At 37.8% G+C, this 21,777-nt stretch overlaps 3 protein-coding genes across 3 annotated transcripts; all 3 read right to left on the reverse strand.

The window, feature by feature from the left end:
• Positions 1-420: 420 nt before the first annotated feature.
• Positions 421-6,472, reverse strand: LOC144850805 (uncharacterized). The gene is made up of 9 exons (XM_078708254.1): positions 6,314-6,472; positions 4,489-5,169; positions 4,181-4,252; positions 3,271-4,067; positions 2,378-3,173; positions 1,782-2,278; positions 1,411-1,673; positions 1,078-1,326; positions 421-989 (listed from the first exon to the last, which is right to left on the reverse strand). The coding sequence occupies exons 2-9, from the start codon at positions 5,033-5,035 to the stop codon at positions 449-451; spliced, it is 3,762 nt and encodes a 1,253-aa protein (XP_078564380.1). The 5' UTR covers positions 5,036-5,169; positions 6,314-6,472; the 3' UTR covers positions 421-448.
• Positions 6,473-7,695: 1,223 nt separating this feature from the next.
• LOC144850806 (uncharacterized) lies at positions 7,696-13,746 on the reverse strand. Its single transcript, XM_078708256.1, has 9 exons — positions 13,588-13,746; positions 11,763-12,443; positions 11,455-11,526; positions 10,545-11,341; positions 9,652-10,447; positions 9,056-9,552; positions 8,685-8,947; positions 8,352-8,600; positions 7,696-8,263 (listed from the first exon to the last, which is right to left on the reverse strand). The coding sequence occupies exons 2-9, from the start codon at positions 12,307-12,309 to the stop codon at positions 7,723-7,725; spliced, it is 3,762 nt and encodes a 1,253-aa protein (XP_078564382.1). The 5' UTR covers positions 12,310-12,443; positions 13,588-13,746; the 3' UTR covers positions 7,696-7,722.
• A 1,613-nt stretch (positions 13,747-15,359) lies between these two features.
• Positions 15,360-21,485, reverse strand: LOC144850807 (uncharacterized). Its single transcript, XM_078708257.1, has 9 exons — positions 21,327-21,485; positions 19,509-20,189; positions 19,202-19,273; positions 18,292-19,088; positions 17,399-18,194; positions 16,803-17,299; positions 16,432-16,694; positions 16,099-16,347; positions 15,360-16,010 (listed from the first exon to the last, which is right to left on the reverse strand). Exons 2-9 carry the CDS (start codon positions 20,053-20,055, stop codon positions 15,479-15,481), a joined length of 3,753 nt encoding a protein of 1,250 aa, XP_078564383.1. The 5' UTR covers positions 20,056-20,189; positions 21,327-21,485; the 3' UTR covers positions 15,360-15,478.
• Positions 21,486-21,777: the final 292 nt, after the last annotated feature.

Raw genomic sequence — 21,777 nt, forward strand, 5'->3', positions numbered from 1 at the left:
TGATAACCTCTATAGTATGAGTTATTATCACAATATATTATTAGAATTGGTGGAAGGAATTATTTGATTCACATTAAAATGAATTGTAGTGGAATTGCTCTTGAAATAAATATAAAATATTTGAGAATTTACACTGCTAAGGAAATACTCTTGACAAGAATATAGAATTCACCATTTAATGTACACTCAACTGCAAAAAGTTTCCCCTCTGCTTTTTTTGTAAGGGCTTGGGACCTTCAAATACAAAGTGCAATGAATGATATAATGTAAATTATAATGTAATAATTAAAACTGAATATAATTTATAAAAATTACAAAATAATTTACAACATTAATCATTGCTCTTTGGATTTGGCAGCATTAAAAACTTTTTTTTTTTTTTATTATTATTTAAAAAAAATTGAAGATATATGAAAGAGTATAAAAAGTCTATCCATGGCTACAAAAATCATTTGGAATCATTCTTGTTGCTGCTTTTTTTCCGCTCTTGACGAAGGCGACGGATGGCAACCATAGTCGATTTCCATTCTTCAAAAGTCACATCAGATGTTGCAGCACAATACCAATTTCCATAGTACTGAGTGTGGTTCTTATTTAACCTTGGTTGCTTACACTTTGAGCACACAATCGCAGACGTTCTTGGTTTGTATATTTTGATCGGTTTCCCTTCCGATATGTCTTTAGCCACTCGTTTTCTGTACAAGAGGGTAGTTCTAGGAATACGAGTACTGCTAGCCTCAGGGACTGATGGTGGTGGTTTTGCTATCTCGCCTGGAACTGGGATCGACTGTCTGTTTCCTAAATAGGCTAGGCCGGAAGTGTTTTTTGGTAGGACAAATGTGAAAGATGGAGCGCTTGTATGAACGTTTAGCACCGCTGGCTTGGTTAAAGGTTCAAGTAGGGTTTTATCAGAGACAAGTTTGGGTACTGTTGCTGAGATGCCAGATTCCAACACTTGCCGCTCTTGCTTCTTTGATGTTCTGTTGTACCTGTTGTAAATAAATCAAACACAGTATTTAAAAACTTGAATGTATTTACTGTAGTGTAAAATAACAGTAATAACAAGTTAAAACTCACCACTGGATGAGTGTCGTACGATTTATCTCCATCAACTGAAGCTTAGCAAACAACATCAGGTGTCCATTCGATAGCACTTTCCGACGAATGTTCTTGTAGCCTTTGGTAATGAGCGGCCAGCGCTGGAAACGTTTACCTTCGATAGATACGGTAGATGGATACGCTTCACACAGTTTGGTAATAATGCACTCCATATATCGATTGCAGTCCGGCCACTGAGCTGGTCCGGTGTTCTGACCTAAGAAGCATCTTTTTAAAAAAAAACAACAAAGAAACGAGTTAGATTTAAGACTCATCATGCAACAAAGTGAAAAACGCTGGAAACTGCCTTACCGTCGAGTGCTTTCAACACCAGGTATTACGGAAGTAGTTTTACTTTTCTTGAACCTGCCTTTCGTCAAGTAATCTTGATGCCGTGCTTTGCGCTTAATGGTTTTGTCATAAGCATCCAGGTTGTTCCACAACTTTGCGACATGTTCAGCATGACTTTGACTTATCACTCCACTGTCTTCCTTAAACTGCATAAGGTAGTCTGCCAGGGCTTCAACTTTGGCGTAGCCTGGAATGTTGTCCGGTCCAGTGGAATCCTCAAGTTCCTAAATTGTAAAATATGAAAACAAAATAAATTATTAGACTCGTGCATTGTATTTCAAAACAGAAACAAAATTTGTGAGGTAGAAGCTAATAATACAAATTTAACTCACTGTGTCAATAAGGGCTGCTTTTCCTTCACCATCATCATCATTACCGTCACATAAAGGCAAGGGCTCCAGCTGGGGTGGTGAGATTTCTTTAGCATTTCGAGGTTTAAAACAACGCTTAGGTGGTTTGTAGTCAGGTTGAGTCTTGTCATCATAACCTTCATCAACATCAAAAGTGTAAATTTCTTCATCAAAGTCTTCATCATTAATGGTATCTGTTTTGACAGGAAATTGAGTTTCGAGTACTTTGTTCGACTGGCTATACAGGTACTCCACTCCGATGAGTTCTCCAGTGTACTTGTTTGGAATGATAAAACTTTTGTACACTTTTTTGCCAATCACTTGCTCTGCCAGTATGTTGAGAGCATGCTGATGCAGTCCACTATATGTACTGGAGATGGGTGCTCCAGACTGGGTAGCAGCTAGTGCACGGTTTGCATTCCATCGAACAAGTCCTTCCATCAGGTAAGCTTGGAAATGTAAGTCGCTAGCACGCTCACCTGAGAAAAAAATAAAACATCCATAATTATGAAATTATACAAAAATCAGTAGATAGGTTTGAAGATTTGGTAGATACCAAATAAAAAGTAATACTGTACCTGGAATAAACCTGTTAAGGTGAAGGTGAAACGATTCCAAAGAAGTGGAGCCTCTTGCGCAACGATAAACTGGCAAGGTAACTCCACCCTTAAGCATCTCGCTGGTTTTTGTGTAGAGCGGGATGCCTTCTGGATCCTGGATGCAGGCGATGTGTCGCTCTTGTGAGCTCCAGATATCCCAGGTCTGTTCGGAGTCTAAGAGTGGGACGCCCATTGTGTCACGGCCTTCTTCACCATCGAGGGAAGTCAGGAGCTCTCGGATTAGGTCGGCAGTCTCGCGAGTCCCTCGTGTTGTCCTGCGACAATGTAAAGCATACTCCTTCTTGCTGATGTTTTTCAATATGATGTCGTCTGTTGGGTTGGAATGCTTCTTGCTTGCAATGAGCTGTTCACGCTTGGCGAGCTTCAGACGTTCAACATCGTCAGCGCTCCACTCAAAAATGCAAGCGGAAAGACGTTTGAGAAAGATCGGATACAACTGATGTGATTCTGTTGAACAAGCTGCAGCAATTCTCCTCATGAAGTGCCAGATGTCCAGGCGAATTTGCATGTCAGGCCAGGCGCTGAACATCTTCCTTATGCTTGAATGACCGCAGCAGTCACGATCGACGTAGAGAATATCGGGAGGAGGTACGCCTGCCGAAGCATATCGGTTAATGATACCGTTTGTCATGTTGTTTAGGCCACATCCTTCTGCAGCAGTCAGGACTGTAATGAGCACCTGGCCGTGCTCATTTCCGACGTTTGTTGCCCATGCTCCTGTTCCACATGCACGACCGGCTAGCTTCCTTACAATCTGCAAAAAAAATATAATAATTATTAGGAAGAAAGCTTCCCGACAATCTGCAAAAAAAAATTTTAATAATTAAAAGCAAATTGCAGAAATTACTTACCCTTTTGGTCGAGTCAATCTTCAACACTCTTCCGAACGTCGATGTGATAGAAGCCTTGAGTTCGTCGATTCTTCCCATTACTTCGTTGCAGTAGATGGTGAGGAACCATTGGACAGTGGGAACAGGAATCATTTTAGACACCTCATCAAATTTAGAAGCAGCAATGACATAATCATCATGAGAACCACAGAACTTCTTGCAATTTTCTAAGTAGAGAGCCACTCTCTCATTCCACCGCCTTGTGTGTTGTTCTAAGACTTGTTGGCGAAGCTGTGATGGACTGTTCCCGAGACCACGGTACTTTAGAAGCTGCAGGACCCGGTTGTCGCAGGCCAAGTGATACGAAAGTACAACAGGAAACTGAAGGCGATGCGCTAAATCAAGTTGCTTTAAAATGTTTTCACTCCAGCCAATTTGTCTTTGTTGGCAGTTAGAGCACCTCAGTTGTTCTGTTGCAAGAAAGTAGTGGCAGTCTAAATCCAGGACTGGACGAACGATTCCATGGAGGCCGCCTGATGTTAGTGGATAGCTCTTGCATTCTGGCCGAGGGCAGACCAGCTTGACCTGCCAAGTCTTGCGGGGCAACCAAAGAAGAAGACGATGACCGAAGTAACTGTTGGCCATGGGTATGTTTTTGTTGAGCGGATCCGGTTGAGGTGGATAATACCAAAGTTGTTTGAGTTTAGTTGAATCCAACTCTGCGGTCCCTTTCTTCGATTTCTTGAATAAGGTTTTTGAAATCCACTGTTGATCAATCTCGGGCAAGTTCTTCTTCCATTTATCTGGTATGAGACAATCTGCAAGAAAAACCAAGACAAAATTGTATAATTAATTAAACTACATTATGTAATTTTCATTTTCTAGTTTTAAACATCAAACAAAATAATTAAAATTACATGAAATAAACTACCTTCACTATGTTTGATAGTTTCTGTAGTGGATGGCATAGTACTAACAGGTTCATAAGATGTATTTGGTTGAGCTGCAAGACGGAAAATTAAAGAATATTTAGCAGTAAACTACTTTCATTCGCTATCTACAGTATGCTAGAAAGCAATATATTTAAACAACACGATTTTATGATTGAGTATAAATGAATGCATAAAAAAAAACCTAAACCCAGCAAACCTACAACATACACAGGCACTAAAAATGCAAAACCTCGAATTATTAATTTAAAAAATGCACAAAAAACACAAAATATGAAATAAGTCTTACCTGGTGCATATGAGGTTGATGGCTGCAAAGAAGCATCAAAGACATCAGTACCAGAAAGTGTTTCATCTGTGACATCCTTAACCTTTTGTAGCTCAATACCAACAGGTATGTACGATGTCTGTCTAGTTGGGCATTTCCTGAGGCGTTTTATTTCTTTCATTGCTATGGCTTCTTTGCCTTCTGGGAAAGACTCCAAGTACCTCTTAAAGTTGAATTTGTTGATATTAAGTGAACTTGTACTTGGAATTTCATTAGCCATTTTAATTACAAAACATACTGCATATTCCAGTACATTTTCGACCATCCACTTGAATGTTTGTCCACTGTATTTACCATGCTGAAACCTGTAGCAGCCCAACACATCACATTCATCTTTGGTGTTTCCACCCAGCCTGCACACCTCCTTCAAGGCATCTTGGCGTACATCATCAGGAGTTAGACACTTGCCAGTTGGTCGTTTTCTCAAGCTGTTAAATACTACAGCAGCAGATGTATCTTCAAGAATTAAGGCACCCTCTTCACTGCGCCGAAAAGTTGGTCTTAACATACTGTACTGTCTATTGAACACCTGCAAAACTAAAAAAACTGATCAAAGGCAAAAATATATGTAAGTAAAGTATGTGATAAAAGAAAATGTTACCCGTATAATGCCACTGTGCACCGTGCAGTTGTAGTAAATGGCTGTAAATAAAGGAAAATCAAATCTAAATAAAATATCTGTGGGTTAAAATTTCTCAAGTAATAATTAATAGTAGACCAAGACTTTAAATGTAAAATATTAATAAAATGAATCACATAGCATTAAAACATATCTACTAAGAACAAACTATTTTATCTAAATTAAATTAAGAAAATATTACATATGAATAATTATGTTTTTTTTTCAATTAACAAAACTATATAAAGAATTACAACATAAATTAGAGTAAATTGAATAATCTTTGTTTATTAAACAGTGTATGTATTAACTCTTTGATCCCTGAGCACTTCCTTTAATGCAATCAAATTATTTGAGAATCTTATCTAAATCCACAAATACAGTTGATTGCCTAATTAAACGAATGCTTTAGATCAAAGAGTAGAAGCCTACACTTAATTAAACAATCATTATAATAAAAGTTAAATTGTTTATCTATCAATTAGAAGGCTTAGTCTGTTTCCCATGGATGCTATTCTGATACAGCACACATTTAGTTTTTTATAGTTTAAAATTATGTTAGGCCTAAAATCTATTACAGGCTACATAGGCTAGTCTAACTAGTAGTAGGATTGTTAATATTAAATAAATTAAACTTTGAAGAATAGCTTACTTTAAACTAAATCGATAAATACTAATCTAAGCCTAGGCCTAGTCTATCTAACTACCCGTAGTAGATAAGTTTTGAAGAAAAAAAATAACAGGGAGCCTTAAGTAAGTATAGCATCTTACTAGGGCCTATAGCCCTTGCAGGCCCATGGTTTGACTTACAATTCATGGCAACCAAAAAAGTCTTTCTATCTAGCCTAGCCTAGGCGGCCTATATAGTAAATACATTAATTAAAGTAAGTGTCGAGTGACACTATATCTAAACCCTAACTAAGCTATAAAGGCATGCGTTATTGTTAATACTTTATGAAATATATGTAGGCCTATTGGTAATTAGGGGGGGGGGGGGGGGAAGTAATAATAGCAAATGCATTTTACCCCACAGAGCAGACCGCCAACAAGAATTAGCGTCGACCGCGGGGCTGGCACCCATACAAACACATTTGCTAGGCCATAGTCACGGCCTAGGCCAAACAAGTTATCAACACTTTAAATGCATGAAATCAATTTCGCTCTTACCTTTAATGCAAGTACACGTTCGAGTTGAATACAGCTACTACCAGAATTCGCCTTGAAATTAATAATAATAATAATAAGTCTAGAGGATTTGTAAAAAGATGTTGTCGCATGTAAATCTGGACAAAATCTCATCATTGTTTGTGTTGTGAAAAACTTGTGGAAGTCAGATATTAATTACGTCACTTTTCAGTGTTCTGATTGGTCAAAATGACGACATTTGGAACACTTTTCTAAGGCTCTGCTTACGTCACTTTTCAGTGCTCTGATTGTTCAACTTTTGGAACGCTTTCCGCTGCTCTGATTGGTCAATCAGTTGTTCAATTCATTGTCCAATTCTACAGCACACATTGGGTTATTTGTAGTACTAAGGGTACAGCTCAATCTTCTCATTCGGAAAGGTAAAGAACGCAAAAAGAAATGGACAAGAAATGGACAGAGCCATGTGGGGTCATTAAAACTGAATTGGACTGGGTCATTAGATAATGAGGAAACGGGACAATTGGCCAATGGGGCCCAAGAATCTAGGAGGTTGTTTTGAATACCGGCATACTAAAAACTGTCAATTTTAGGGGTTTATCACATGATCGATGTATTAAATGAATAAAAATATTAAATAATAGAATAATAAGACTTTAATTTTATGTTAAAAGTTGAGAAAGTCGACATTGTTTTATCCAATTTTCGAAACAAAATCCTTGTACTATAGTACATGAATTTTGTTTTTTAAAAAACGGTAAATTCGACTACAATATGTGTGCTGTATTAGTTATTAATTAACTAGTTAAAAAACCCACCCTGACTTCTAATTGGCCAACAATATTCCAAGTAGTTTGATATTAAGTTAGCCTTTTTCAAAAATTGAGACAAAATTACCGTTAACTTTGTCTGGGGCTTTTTTTCTAGGCCACATGGTACCATACGATATGTGTAACTGTCAGAGGAGTAACTAAAGGTTACTGGATGATAACCTCTATAGTATGAGTTATTATCACAATATATTATTAGAATTGGTGGAAGGAATTATTTGATTCACATTAAAATGAATTGTAGTGGAATTGCTCTTGAAATAAATATAAAATATTTGAGAATTTACACTGCTAAGGAAATACTCTTGACAAGAATATAGAATTCACCATTTAATGTACACTCAACTGCAAAAAGTTTCCCCTCTGCTTTTTTTGTAAGGGCTTGGGACCTTCAAATACAAAGTGCAATGAATGATATAATGTAAATTATAATGTAATAATTAAAACTGAATATAATTTATAAAAATTACAAAATAATTTACAACATTAATCATTGCTCTTTGGATTTGGCAGCATTAAAAACTTTTTTTTTTTTTTATTATTATTTAAAAAAAATTGAAGATATATGAAAGAGTATAAAAAGTCTATCCATGGCTACAAAAATCATTTGGAATCATTCTTGTTGCTGCTTTTTTTCCGCTCTTGACGAAGGCGACGGATGGCAACCATAGTCGATTTCCATTCTTCAAAAGTCACATCAGATGTTGCAGCACAATACCAATTTCCATAGTACTGAGTGTGGTTCTTATTTAACCTTGGTTGCTTACACTTTGAGCACACAATCGCAGACGTTCTTGGTTTGTATATTTTGATCGGTTTCCCTTCCGATATGTCTTTAGCCACTCGTTTTCTGTACAAGAGGGTAGTTCTAGGAATACGAGTACTGCTAGCCTCAGGGACTGATGGTGGTGGTTTTGCTATCTCGCCTGGAACTGGGATCGACTGTCTGTTTCCTAAATAGGCTAGGCCGGAAGTGTTTTTTGGTAGGACAAATGTGAAAGATGGAGCGCTTGTATGAACGTTTAGCACCGCTGGCTTGGTTAAAGGTTCAAGTAGGGTTTTATCAGAGACAAGTTTGGGTACTGTTGCTGAGATGCCAGATTCCAACACTTGCCGCTCTTGCTTCTTTGATGTTCTGTTGTACCTGTTGTAAATAAATCAAACACAGTATTTAAAAACTTGAATGTATTTACTGTAGTGTAAAATAACAGTAATAACAAGTTAAAACTCACCACTGGATGAGTGTCGTACGATTTATCTCCATCAACTGAAGCTTAGCAAACAACATCAGGTGTCCATTCGATAGCACTTTCCGACGAATGTTCTTGTAGCCTTTGGTAATGAGCGGCCAGCGCTGGAAACGTTTACCTTCGATAGATACGGTAGATGGATACGCTTCACACAGTTTGGTAATAATGCACTCCATATATCGATTGCAGTCCGGCCACTGAGCTGGTCCGGTGTTCTGACCTAAGAAGCATCTTTTTAAAAAAAAACAACAAAGAAACGAGTTAGATTTAAGACTCATCATGCAACAAAGTGAAAAACGCTGGAAACTGCCTTACCGTCGAGTGCTTTCAACACCAGGTATTACGGAAGTAGTTTTACTTTTCTTGAACCTGCCTTTCGTCAAGTAATCTTGATGCCGTGCTTTGCGCTTAATGGTTTTGTCATAAGCATCCAGGTTGTTCCACAACTTTGCGACATGTTCAGCATGACTTTGACTTATCACTCCACTGTCTTCCTTAAACTGCATAAGGTAGTCTGCCAGGGCTTCAACTTTGGCGTAGCCTGGAATGTTGTCCGGTCCAGTGGAATCCTCAAGTTCCTAAATTGTAAAATATGAAAACAAAATAAATTATTAGACTCGTGCATTGTATTTCAAAACAGAAACAAAATTTGTGAGGTAGAAGCTAATAATACAAATTTAACTCACTGTGTCAATAAGGGCTGCTTTTCCTTCACCATCATCATCATTACCGTCACATAAAGGCAAGGGCTCCAGCTGGGGTGGTGAGATTTCTTTAGCATTTCGAGGTTTAAAACAACGCTTAGGTGGTTTGTAGTCAGGTTGAGTCTTGTCATCATAACCTTCATCAACATCAAAAGTGTAAATTTCTTCATCAAAGTCTTCATCATTAATGGTATCTGTTTTGACAGGAAATTGAGTTTCGAGTACTTTGTTCGACTGGCTATACAGGTACTCCACTCCGATGAGTTCTCCAGTGTACTTGTTTGGAATGATAAAACTTTTGTACACTTTTTTGCCAATCACTTGCTCTGCCAGTATGTTGAGAGCATGCTGATGCAGTCCACTATATGTACTGGAGATGGGTGCTCCAGACTGGGTAGCAGCTAGTGCACGGTTTGCATTCCATCGAACAAGTCCTTCCATCAGGTAAGCTTGGAAATGTAAGTCGCTAGCACGCTCACCTGAGAAAAAAATAAAACATCCATAATTATGAAATTATACAAAAATCAGTAGATAGGTTTGAAGATTTGGTAGATACCAAATAAAAAGTAATACTGTACCTGGAATAAACCTGTTAAGGTGAAGGTGAAACGATTCCAAAGAAGTGGAGCCTCTTGCGCAACGATAAACTGGCAAGGTAACTCCACCCTTAAGCATCTCGCTGGTTTTTGTGTAGAGCGGGATGCCTTCTGGATCCTGGATGCAGGCGATGTGTCGCTCTTGTGAGCTCCAGATATCCCAGGTCTGTTCGGAGTCTAAGAGTGGGACGCCCATTGTGTCACGGCCTTCTTCACCATCGAGGGAAGTCAGGAGCTCTCGGATTAGGTCGGCAGTCTCGCGAGTCCCTCGTGTTGTCCTGCGACAATGTAAAGCATACTCCTTCTTGCTGATGTTTTTCAATATGATGTCGTCTGTTGGGTTGGAATGCTTCTTGCTTGCAATGAGCTGTTCACGCTTGGCGAGCTTCAGACGTTCAACATCGTCAGCGCTCCACTCAAAAATGCAAGCGGAAAGACGTTTGAGAAAGATCGGATACAACTGATGTGATTCTGTTGAACAAGCTGCAGCAATTCTCCTCATGAAGTGCCAGATGTCCAGGCGAATTTGCATGTCAGGCCAGGCGCTGAACATCTTCCTTATGCTTGAATGACCGCAGCAGTCACGATCGACGTAGAGAATATCGGGAGGAGGTACGCCTGCCGAAGCATATCGGTTAATGATACCGTTTGTCATGTTGTTTAGGCCACATCCTTCTGCAGCAGTCAGGACTGTAATGAGCACCTGGCCGTGCTCATTTCCGACGTTTGTTGCCCATGCTCCTGTTCCACATGCACGACCGGCTAGCTTCCTTACAATCTGCAAAAAAAATATAATAATTATTAGGAAGAAAGCTTCCCGACAATCTGCAAAAAAAAATTTAAATAATTAAAAGCAAATTGCAGAAATTACTTACCCTTTTGGTCGAGTCAATCTTCAACACTCTTCCGAACGTCGATGTGATAGAAGCCTTGAGTTCGTCGATTCTTCCCATTACTTCGTTGCAGTAGATGGTGAGGAACCATTGGACAGTGGGAACAGGAATCATTTTAGACACCTCATCAAATTTAGAAGCAGCAATGACATAATCATCATGAGAACCACAGAACTTCTTGCAATTTTCTAAGTAGAGAGCCACTCTCTCATTCCACCGCCTTGTGTGTTGTTCTAAGACTTGTTGGCGAAGCTGTGATGGACTGTTCCCGAGACCACGGTACTTTAGAAGCTGCAGGACCCGGTTGTCGCAGGCCAAGTGATACGAAAGTACAACAGGAAACTGAAGGCGATGCGCTAAATCAAGTTGCTTTAAAATGTTTTCACTCCAGCCAATTTGTCTTTGTTGGCAGTTAGAGCACCTCAGTTGTTCTGTTGCAAGAAAGTAGTGGCAGTCTAAATCCAGGACTGGACGAACGATTCCATGGAGGCCGCCTGATGTTAGTGGATAGCTCTTGCATTCTGGCCGAGGGCAGACCAGCTTGACCTGCCAAGTCTTGCGGGGCAACCAAAGAAGAAGACGATGACCGAAGTAACTGTTGGCCATGGGTATGTTTTTGTTGAGCGGATCCGGTTGAGGTGGATAATACCAAAGTTGTTTGAGTTTAGTTGAATCCAACTCTGCGGTCCCTTTCTTCGATTTCTTGAATAAGGTTTTTGAAATCCACTGTTGATCAATCTCGGGCAAGTTCTTCTTCCATTTATCTGGTATGAGACAATCTGCAAGAAAAACCAAGACAAAATTGTATAATTAATTAAACTACATTATGTAATTTTCATTTTCTAGTTTTAAACATCAAACAAAATAATTAAAATTACATGAAATAAACTACCTTCACTATGTTTGATAGTTTCTGTAGTGGATGGCATAGTACTAACAGGTTCATAAGATGTATTTGGTTGAGCTGCAAGACGGAAAATTAAAGAATATTTAGCAGTAAACTACTTTCATTCGCTATCTACAGTATGCTAGAAAGCAATATATTTAAACAACACGATTTTATGATTGAGTATAAATGAATGCATAAAAAAAAACCTAAACCCAGCAAACCTACAACATACACAGGCACTAAAAATGCAAAACCTCGAATTATTAATTTAAAAAATGCACAAAAAACACAAAATATGAAATAAGTCTTACCTGGTGCATATGAGGTTGATGGCTGCAAAGAAGCATCAAAGACATCAGTACCAGAAAGTGTTTCATCTGTGACATCCTTAACCTTTTGTAGCTCAATACCAACAGGTATGTACGATGTCTGTCTAGTTGGGCATTTCCTGAGGCGTTTTATTTCTTTCATTGCTATGGCTTCTTTGCCTTCTGGGAAAGACTCCAAGTACCTCTTAAAGTTGAATTTGTTGATATTAAGTGAACTTGTACTTGGAATTTCATTAGCCATTTTAATTACAAAACATACTGCATATTCCAGTACATTTTCGACCATCCACTTGAATGTTTGTCCACTGTATTTACCATGCTGAAACCTGTAGCAGCCCAACACATCACATTCATCTTTGGTGTTTCCACCCAGCCTGCACACCTCCTTCAAGGCATCTTGGCGTACATCATCAGGAGTTAGACACTTGCCAGTTGGTCGTTTTCTCAAGCTGTTAAATACTACAGCAGCAGATGTATCTTCAAGAATTAAGGCACCCTCTTCACTGCGCCGAAAAGTTGGTCTTAACATACTGTACTGTCTATTGAACACCTGCAAAACTAAAAAAACTGATCAAAGGCAAAAATATATGTAAGTAAAGTATGTGATAAAAGAAAATGTTACCCGTATAATGCCACTGTGCACCGTGCAGTTGTAGTAAATGGCTGTAAATAAAGGAAAATCAAATCTAAATAAAATATCTGTGGGTTAAAATTTCTCAAGTAATAATTAATAGTAGACCAAGACTTTAAATGTAAAATATTAATAAAATGAATCACATAGCATTAAAACATATCTACTAAGAACAAACTATTTTATCTAAATTAAATTAAGAAAATATTACATATGAATAATTATGTTTTTTTTTCAATTAACAAAACTATATAAAGAATTACAACATAAATTAGAGTAAATTGAATAATCTTTGTTTATTAAACAGTGTATGTATTAACTCTTTGATCCCTGAGCACTTCCTTTAATGCAATCAAATTATTTGAGAATCTTATCTAAATCCACAAATACAGTTGATTGCCTAATTAAACGAATGCTTTAGATCAAAGAGTAGAAGCCTACACTTAATTAAACAATCATTATAATAAAAGTTAAATTGTTTATCTATCAATTAGAAGGCTTAGTCTGTTTCCCATGGATGCTATTCTGATACAGCACACATTTAGTTTTTTATAGTTTAAAATTATGTTAGGCCTAAAATCTATTACAGGCTACATAGGCTAGTCTAACTAGTAGTAGGATTGTTAATATTAAATAAATTAAACTTTGAAGAATAGCTTACTTTAAACTAAATCGATAAATACTAATCTAAGCCTAGGCCTAGTCTATCTAACTACCCGTAGTAGATAAGTTTTGAAGAAAAAAAATAACAGGGAGCCTTAAGTAAGTATAGCATCTTACTAGGGCCTATAGCCCTTGCAGGCCCATGGTTTGACTTACAATTCATGGCAACCAAAAAAGTCTTTCTATCTAGCCTAGCCTAGGCGGCCTATATAGTAAATACATTAATTAAAGTAAGTGTCGAGTGACACTATATCTAAACCCTAACTAAGCTATAAAGGCATGCGTTATTGTTAATACTTTATGAAATATATGTAGGCCTATTGGTAATTAGGGGGGGGGGGGGGGGAAGTAATAATAGCAAATGCATTTTACCCCACAGAGCAGACCGCCAACAAGAATTAGCGTCGACCGCGGGGCTGGCACCCATACAAACACATTTGCTAGGCCATAGTCACGGCCTAGGCCAAACAAGTTATCAACACTTTAAATGCATGAAATCAATTTCGCTCTTACCTTTAATGCAAGTACACGTTCGAGTTGAATACAGCTACTACCAGAATTCGCCTTGAAATTAATAATAATAATAATAAGTCTAGAGGATTTGTAAAAAGATGTTGTCGCATGTAAATCTGGACAAAATCTCATCATTGTTTGTGTTGTGAAAAACTTGTGGAAGTCAGATATTAATTACGTCACTTTTCAGTGTTCTGATTGGTCAAAATGACGACATTTGGAACACTTTTCTAAGGCTCTGCTTACGTCACTTTTCAGTGCTCTGATTGTTCAACTTTTGGAACGCTTTCCGCTGCTCTGATTGGTCAATCAGTTGTTCAATTCATTGTCCAATTCTACAGCACACATTGGGTTATTTGTAGTACTAAGGGTACAGCTCAATCTTCTCATTCGGAAAGGTAAAGAACGCAAAAAGAAATGGACAAGAAATGGACAGAGCCATGTGGGGTCATTAAAACTGAATTGGACTGGGTCATTAGATAATGAGGAAACGGGACAATTGGCCAATGGGGCCCAAGAATCTAGGAGGTTGTTTTGAATACCGGCATACTAAAAACTGTCAATTTTAGGGGTTTATCACATGATCGATGTATTAAATGAATAAAAATATTAAATAATAGAATAATAAGACTTTAATTTTATGTTAAAAGTTGAGAAAGTCGACATTGTTTTATCCAATTTTCGAAACAAAATCCTTGTACTATAGTACATGAATTTTGTTTTTTAAAAAACGGTAAATTCGACTACAATATGTGTGCTGTATTAGTTATTAATTAACTAGTTAAAAAACCCACCCTGACTTCTAATTGGCCAACAATATTCCAGAGCCATGTGGGGTCATTAAAACTGAATTGGACTGGGTCATTAGATAATGAGGAAACGAGACAATTGGCCAATGGGGCCCAAGAATCTAGGAGGTTGTTTTGAATACCGGCATACTAAAAACTGTCAATTTTAGGGGTTTATCACATGATCGATGTATTAAATGAATAAAAATATTAAATAATAGAATAATAAGACTTTAATTTTATGTTAAAAATTGAGAAAGTCGACATTGTTTTATCCAATTTTCGAAACAAAATCCTTGTACTATAGTACATGAATTTTGTTTTTTAAAAAACGGTAAATTCGACTACAATATGTGTGCTGTATTAGTTATTAATTAACTAGTTAAAAAACCCACCCTGACTTCTAATTGGCCAACAATATTCCAAGTAGTTTGATATTAAGTTAGCCTTTTTCAAAAATTGAGACAAAATTACCGTTAACTTTGTCTGGGGCTTTTTTTCTAGGCCACATGGTACCATACGATATGTGTAACTGTCAGAGGAGTAACTAAAGGTTACTGGATGATAACCTCTATAGTATGAGTTATTATCACAATATATTATTAGAATTGGTGGAAGGAATTATTTGATTCACATTAAAATGAATTGTAGTGGAATTGCTCTTGAAATAAATATAAAATATTTGAGAATTTACACTGCTAAGGAAATACTCTTGACAAGAATATAGAATTCACCATTTAATGTACACTCAACTGCAAAAAGTTTCCCCTCTGCTTTTTTTTGTAAGGGCTTGGGACCTTCAAATACAAAGTGCAATGAATGATATAATGTAAATTATAATGTAATAATTAAAACTGAATATAATTTATAAAAATTACAAAATAATTTACAACATTAATCATTGCTCTTTGGATTTGGCAGCATTAAAAACTTTTTTTTTTTTATTATTATTAACTTTATTGTACATTCAGAATACCATTAGATATGGTGGCCTAATGGCCAAATTGCATAAAAAGTGAATATAAAATCACAGAACAAAAAAAAATTGAAGATATATGAAAGAGTATAAAAAGTCTATCCATGGCTACAAAAATCATTTGGAATCATTCTTGTTGCTGCTTTTTTTTCCGCTCTTGACGAAGGCGACGGATGGCAACCATAGTCGATTTCCATTCTTCAAAAGTCACATCAGATGTTGCAGCACAATACCAATTTCCATAGTACTGAGTGTGGTTCTTATTTAACCTTGGTTGCTTACACTTTGAGCACACAATCGCAGACGTTCTTGGTTTGTATATTTTGATCGGTTTCCCTTCCGATATGTCTTTAGCCACTCGTTTTCTGTACAAGAGGGTAGTTCTAGGAATACGAGTACTGCTAGCCTCAGGGACTGATGGTGGTGGTTTTGCTATCTCGCCTGGAACTGGGATCGACGGTCTGTTTCCTGGAGTTGCTAGGCCGGAAGTGTTTTTTGGTAGGACAAATGTGAAAGATGGAGCGCTTGTATGAACGTTTAGCACCGCTGGCTTGGTTAAAGGTTCAAGTAGGGTTTTATCAGAGACAAGTTTGGGTACTGTTGCTGAGATGCCAGATTCCAACACTTGCCGCTCTTGCTTCTTTGATGTTCTGTTGTACCTGTTGTAAATAAATCAAACACAGCATTTAAAAACTTGAATGTATTTACTGTAGTGTAAAATAACAGTAATAACAAGTTAAAACTCACCACTGGATGAGTGTCGTACGATTTATCTCCATCAACTGAAGCTTAGCAAACAACATCAGGTGTCCATTCGATAGCACTTTCCGACGAATGTTCTTGTAGCCTTTGGTAATGAGCGGCCAGCGCTGGAAACGTTTACCTTCGATAGATACGGTAGATGGATACGCTTCACACAGTTTGGTAATAATGCACTCCATATATCGATTGCAGTCCGGCCACTGAGCTGGTCCGGTGTTCTGACCTAAGAAGCATCTTTTTTTAAAAAAAAAACAAAGAAACGAGTTAGATTTAAGACTCATCATGCAACAAAGTTAAAAACGCTGGAAACTGCCTTACCGTCGAGTGCTTGCAACACCAGGTATTACGGAAGTAGTTTTACTTTTCTTGAACCTGCCTTTCGTCAAGTAATCTTGATGCCGTGCTTTGCGCTTAATGGTTTTGTCATAAGCATCCAGGTTGTTCCACAACTTTGCGACATGTTCAGCATGACTTTGACTTATCACTCCACTGTCTTCCTTAAACTGCATAAGGTAGTCTGCCAGGGCTTCAACTTTGGCGTAGCCTGGAATGTTGTCCGGTCCAGTGGAATCCTCAAGTTCCTAAATTGTAAAATATGAAAACAAAATAAATTATTAGACTCGTGCATTGTATTTCAAAACAGAAACAAAATTTGTGAGGTAGAAGCTAATAATACAAATTTAACTCACTGTGTCAATAAGGGCTGCTTTTCCTTCACCATCATCATCATTACCGTCACATAAAGGCAAGGGCTCCAGCTGGGGTGGTGAGATTTCTTTAGCATTTCGAGGTTTAAAACAACGCTTAGGTGGTTTGTAGTCAGGTTGAGTCTTGTCATCATAACCTTCATCAACATCAAAAGTGTAAATTTCTTCATCAAAGTCTTCATCATTAATGGTATCTGTTTTGACAGGAAATTGAGTTTCGAGTACTTTGTTCGACTGGCTATACAGGTACTCCACTCCGATGAGTTCTCCAGTGTACTTGTTTGGAATGATAAAACTTTTGTACACTTTTTTGCCAATCACTTGCTCTGCCAGTATGTTGAGAGCATGCTGATGCAGTCCACTATATGTACTGGAGATGGGTGCTCCAGACTGGGTAGCAGCTAGTGCACGGTTTGCATTCCATCGAACAAGTCCTTCCATCAGGTAAGCTTGGAAATGTAAGTCGCTAGCACGCTCACCTGAGAAAAAAATAAAACATCCATAATTATGAAATTATACAAAAATCAGTAGATAGGTTTGAAGATTTGGTAGATACCAAATAAAAAGTAATACTGTACCTGGAATAAACCTGTTAAGGTGAAGGTGAAACGATTCCAAAGAAGTGGAGCCTCTTGCGCAACGATAAACTGGCAAGGTAACTCCACCCTTAAGCATCTCGCTGGTTTTTGTGTAGAGCGGGATGCCTTCTGGATCCTGGATGCAGGCGATGTGTCGCTCTTGTGAGCTCCAGATATCCCAGGTCTGTTCGGAGTCTAAGAGTGGGACGCCCATTGTGTCACGGCCTTCTTCACCATCGAGGGAAGTCAGGAGCTCTCGGATTAGGTCGGCAGTCTCGCGAGTCCCTCGTGTTGTCCTGCGACAATGTAAAGCATACTCCTTCTTGCTGATGTTTTTCAATATGATGTCGTCTGTTGGGTTGGAATGCTTCTTGCTTGCAATGAGCTGTTCACGCTTGGCGAGCTTCAGACGTTCAACATCGTCAGCGCTCCACTCAAAAATGCAAGCGGAAAGACGTTTGAGAAAGATCGGATACAACTGATGTGATTCTGTTGAACAAGCTGCAGCAATTCTCCTCATGAAGTGCCAGATGTCCAGGCGAATTTGCATGTCAGGCCAGGCGCTGAACATCTTCCTTATGCTTGAATGACCGCAGCAGTCACGATCGACGTAGAGAATATCGGGAGGGGGTACGCCTGCCGAAGCATATCGGTTAATGATACCGTTTGTCATGTTGTTTAGGCCACATCCTTCTGCAGCAGTCAGGACTGTAATGAGCACCTGGCCGTGCTCATTTCCGACGTTTGTTGCCCATGCTCCTGTTCCACATGCACGACCGGCTAGCTTCCTTACAATCTGCAAAAAAAATTTAATAATTATTAGGAAGAAAGCTTCCCGACAATCTGCAAAAAAAAATTAAAATAATTAAAAGCAAATTGCAGAAATTACTTACCCTTTTGGTCGAGTCAATCTTCAACACTCTTCCGAACGTCGATGTGATAGAAGCCTTGAGTTCGTCGATTCTTCCCATTACTTCGTTGCAGTAGATGGTGAGGAACCATTGGACAGTGGGAACAGGAATCATTTTAGACACCTCATCAAATTTAGAAGCAGCAATGACATAATCATCATGAGAACCACAGAACTTCTTGCAATTTTCTAAGTAGAGAGCCACTCTCTCATTCCACCGCCTTGTGTGTTGTTCTAAGACTTGTTGGCGAAGCTGTGATGGACTGTTCCCGAGACCACGGTACTTTAGAAGCTGCAGGACCCGGTTGTCGCAGGCCAAGTGATACGAAAGTACAACAGGAAACTGAAGGCGATGCGCTAAATCAAGTTGCTTTAAAATGTTTTCACTCCAGCCAATTTGTCTTTGTTGGCAGTTAGAGCACCTCAGTTGTTCTGTTGCAAGAAAGTAGTGGCAGTCTAAATCCAGGACTGGACGAACGATTCCATGGAGGCCGCCTGATGTTAGTGGATAGCTCTTGCATTCTGGCCGAGGGCAGACCAGCTTGACCTGCCAAGTCTTGCGGGGCAACCAAAGAAGAAGACGATGACCGAAGTAACTGTTGGCCATGGGTATGTTTTTGTTGAGCGGATCCGGTTGAGGTGGATAATACCAAAGTTGTTTGAGTTTAGTTGAATCCAACTCTGCGGTCCCTTTCTTCGATTTCTTGAATAAGGTTTTTGAAATCCACTGTTGATCAATCTCGGGCAAGTTCTTCTTCCATTTATCTGGTATGAGACAATCTGCAAGAAAAACCAAGACAAAATTGTATAATTAATTAAACTACATTATGTAATTTTCATTTTCTAGTTTTAAACATCAAACAAAATAATTAAAATTACATGAAATAAACTACCTTCACTATGTTTGATAGTTTCTGTAGTGGATGGCATAGTACTAACAGGTTTATAAGATGTATTTGGTTGAGCTGCAAGACGGAAAATTAAAGAATATTTAGCAGTAAACTACTTTCATTCGCTATCTACAGTATGCTAGAAAGCAATATATTTAAACAACACGATTTTATGATTGAGTATAAATGAATGCATAAAAAAAACCTAAACCCAGCAAACCTACAACATTCACAGGCACTAAAAATGCAAAACCTCGAATTATTAATTTAGAAAATGCACAAAAAACACAAAATATGAAATAAGTCTTACCTGGTGCATATGAGGTTGATGGTTGCAAAGAAGCATCAAAGACATCAGTACCAGAAAGTGTTTCATCTGTGACATCCTTAACCTTTTGTAGCTCAATACCAACAGGTATGTACGATGTCTGTCTAGTTGGGCATTTCCTGAGGCGTTTTATTTCTTTCATTGCTATGGCTTCTTTGCCTTCTGGGAAAGACTCCAAGTACCTCTTAAAGTTGAATTTGTTGATATTAAGTGAACTTGTACTTGGAATTTCATTAGCCATTTTAATTACAAAACATACTGCATATTCCAGTACATTTTCGACCATCCACTTGAATGTTTGTCCACTGTATTTACCATGCTGAAACCTGTAGCAGCCCAACACATCACATTCATCTTTGGTGTTTCCACCCAGCCTGCACACCTCCTTCAAGGCATCTTGGCGTACATCATCAGGAGTTAGACACTTGCCAGTTGGTCGTTTTCTCAAGCTGTTAAATACTACAGCAGCAGATGTATCTTCAAGAATTAAGGCACCCTCTTCACTGCGCCGAAAAGTTGGTCTTAACATACTGTACTGTCTATTGAACACCTGCAAAACTAAAAAAACTGATCAAAGGCAAAAATATATGTAAGTAAAGTATGTGATAAAAGAAAATGTTACCCGTATAATGCCACTGTGCACCGTGCAGTTGTAGTAAATGGCTGTAAATAAAGGAAAATCAAATCTAAATAAAATATCTGTGGGTTAAAATTTCTCAAGTAATAATTAATAGTAGACCAAGACTTTAAATGTAAAATATTAATAAAATGAATCACATAGCATTAAAACATATCTACTAAGAACAAACTATTTTATCTAAATTAAATTAAGAAAATATTACATATGAATAATTATGTTTTTTTTCAATTAACAAAACTATATAAAGAATTACAACATAAATTAGAGTAAATTGAATAATCTTTGTTTATTAAACAGTGTATGTATTAACTCTTTGATCCCTGAGCACTTCCTTTAATGCAATCAAATTATTTGAGAATCTTATCTAAATCCACAAATACAGTTGATTGCCTAATTAAACGAATGCTTTAGATCAAAGAGTAGAAGCCTACACTTAATTAAACAATCATTATAATAACAGTTAAATTGTTTATCTATCAATTAGAAGGCTTAGTCTGTTTCCCATGGATGCTATTCTGATACAGCACACATTTAGTTTTTTATAGTTTAAAATTATGTTTAGGCCTAAAATCTATTACAGGCTACATAGGCTAGTCTAACTAGTAGTAGGATTGTTAAAATATTAAATAAATTAAACTTTGAAGAATAGCTTACTTTAAACTAAATCGATAAATACTAATCTAAGCCTAGGCCTAGTCTATCTAACTACCCGTAGTAGATAAGTTTTGAAGAAAAAAAATAACAGGGAGCCCTAAGTAAGTATAGCATCTTACTAGGGCCTATAGCCCTTGCAGGCCCATGGTTTGACTTACAATTCATGGCAACCAAAAAAGTCTTTCTATCTAGCCTAGCCTAGGCGGCCTATATAGTAAATACATTAATTAAAGTAAGTGTCGAGTGACACTATATCTAAACCCTAACTAACCTATAAAGGCATGCGTTATTGTTAATACTTTATGAAATATATGTAGGCCTATTGGTAATTAGGGGGGGAAGTAATAATAGCAAATGCATTTTACCCCACAGAGCAGACCGCCAACAAGAATTAGCGTCGACCGCGGGGCTGGCACCCATACAAACACATTTGCTAGGCCATAGTCACGGCCTAGGCCAAACAAGTTATCAACACTTTAAATGCATGAAATCAATTTCGCTCTTACCTTTAATGCAAGTACACGTTCGAGTTGAATACAGCTACTACCAGAATTCGCCTTGAAATTAATAATAATAATAATAAGTCTAGAGGATTTGTAAAAAGATGTTGTCGCATGTAAATCTGGACAAAATCTCATCATTGTTTGTGTTGTGAAAAACTTGTGGAAGTCAGATATTAATTACGTCACTTTTCAGTGTTCTGATTGGTCAAAATGACGACATTTGGAACACTTTTCTAAGGCTCTGCTTACGTCACTTTTCAGTGCTCTGATTGTTCAACTTTTGGAACGCTTTCCGCTGCTCTGATTGGTCAATCAGTTGTTCAATTCATTGTCCAATTCTACAGCACACATTGGGTTATTTGTAGTACTATAGTAAGGGAAATTTTCGAAAAATGACCAATTTTCGACTCTTTTATTTTTTGACATAAATGGTTACTATAGCAAAATAAACATG

This window comes from Antedon bifida, chromosome 8, assembly GCF_963402885.1.
Source record: "Antedon bifida chromosome 8, ecAntBifi1.1, whole genome shotgun sequence".
Taxonomy (NCBI): Eukaryota; Metazoa; Echinodermata; class Crinoidea; order Comatulida; family Antedonidae; genus Antedon; species Antedon bifida.

What these genes read in the sequence shown, in the direction of transcription:
- LOC144850806 (XM_078708256.1), bottom strand. Translation starts at nt 12,309, where the DNA reads ATGTTAAGACCAACTTTTCGGCGCAGTGAAGAGGGTGCCTTAATTCTT. An exon ending in AACTATCAAACATAGTGAAG is followed by an intron (nt 11,342 to 11,454) that starts GTAGTTTATTTC and finishes TTTTTCTTGCAG; the next exon opens with ATTGTCTCATACCAGATAAA. An exon ending in CGTACGACACTCATCCAGTG is followed by an intron (nt 8,264 to 8,351) that starts GTGAGTTTTAAC and finishes TATTTACAACAG; the next exon opens with GTACAACAGAACATCAAAGA.
- LOC144850805 (XM_078708254.1), bottom strand. Translation starts at nt 5,035, where the DNA reads ATGTTAAGACCAACTTTTCGGCGCAGTGAAGAGGGTGCCTTAATTCTT. An exon ending in AACTATCAAACATAGTGAAG is followed by an intron (nt 4,068 to 4,180) that starts GTAGTTTATTTC and finishes TTTTTCTTGCAG; the next exon opens with ATTGTCTCATACCAGATAAA. An exon ending in CCTTAACAGGTTTATTCCAG is followed by an intron (nt 2,279 to 2,377) that starts GTACAGTATTAC and finishes TTTTTTTCTCAG; the next exon opens with GTGAGCGTGCTAGCGACTTA.
- LOC144850807 (XM_078708257.1), bottom strand. Translation starts at nt 20,055, where the DNA reads ATGTTAAGACCAACTTTTCGGCGCAGTGAAGAGGGTGCCTTAATTCTT. An exon ending in ATCAACCTCATATGCACCAG is followed by an intron (nt 19,274 to 19,508) that starts GTAAGACTTATT and finishes TCCGTCTTGCAG; the next exon opens with CTCAACCAAATACATCTTAT. An exon ending in AACTATCAAACATAGTGAAG is followed by an intron (nt 19,089 to 19,201) that starts GTAGTTTATTTC and finishes TTTTTCTTGCAG; the next exon opens with ATTGTCTCATACCAGATAAA.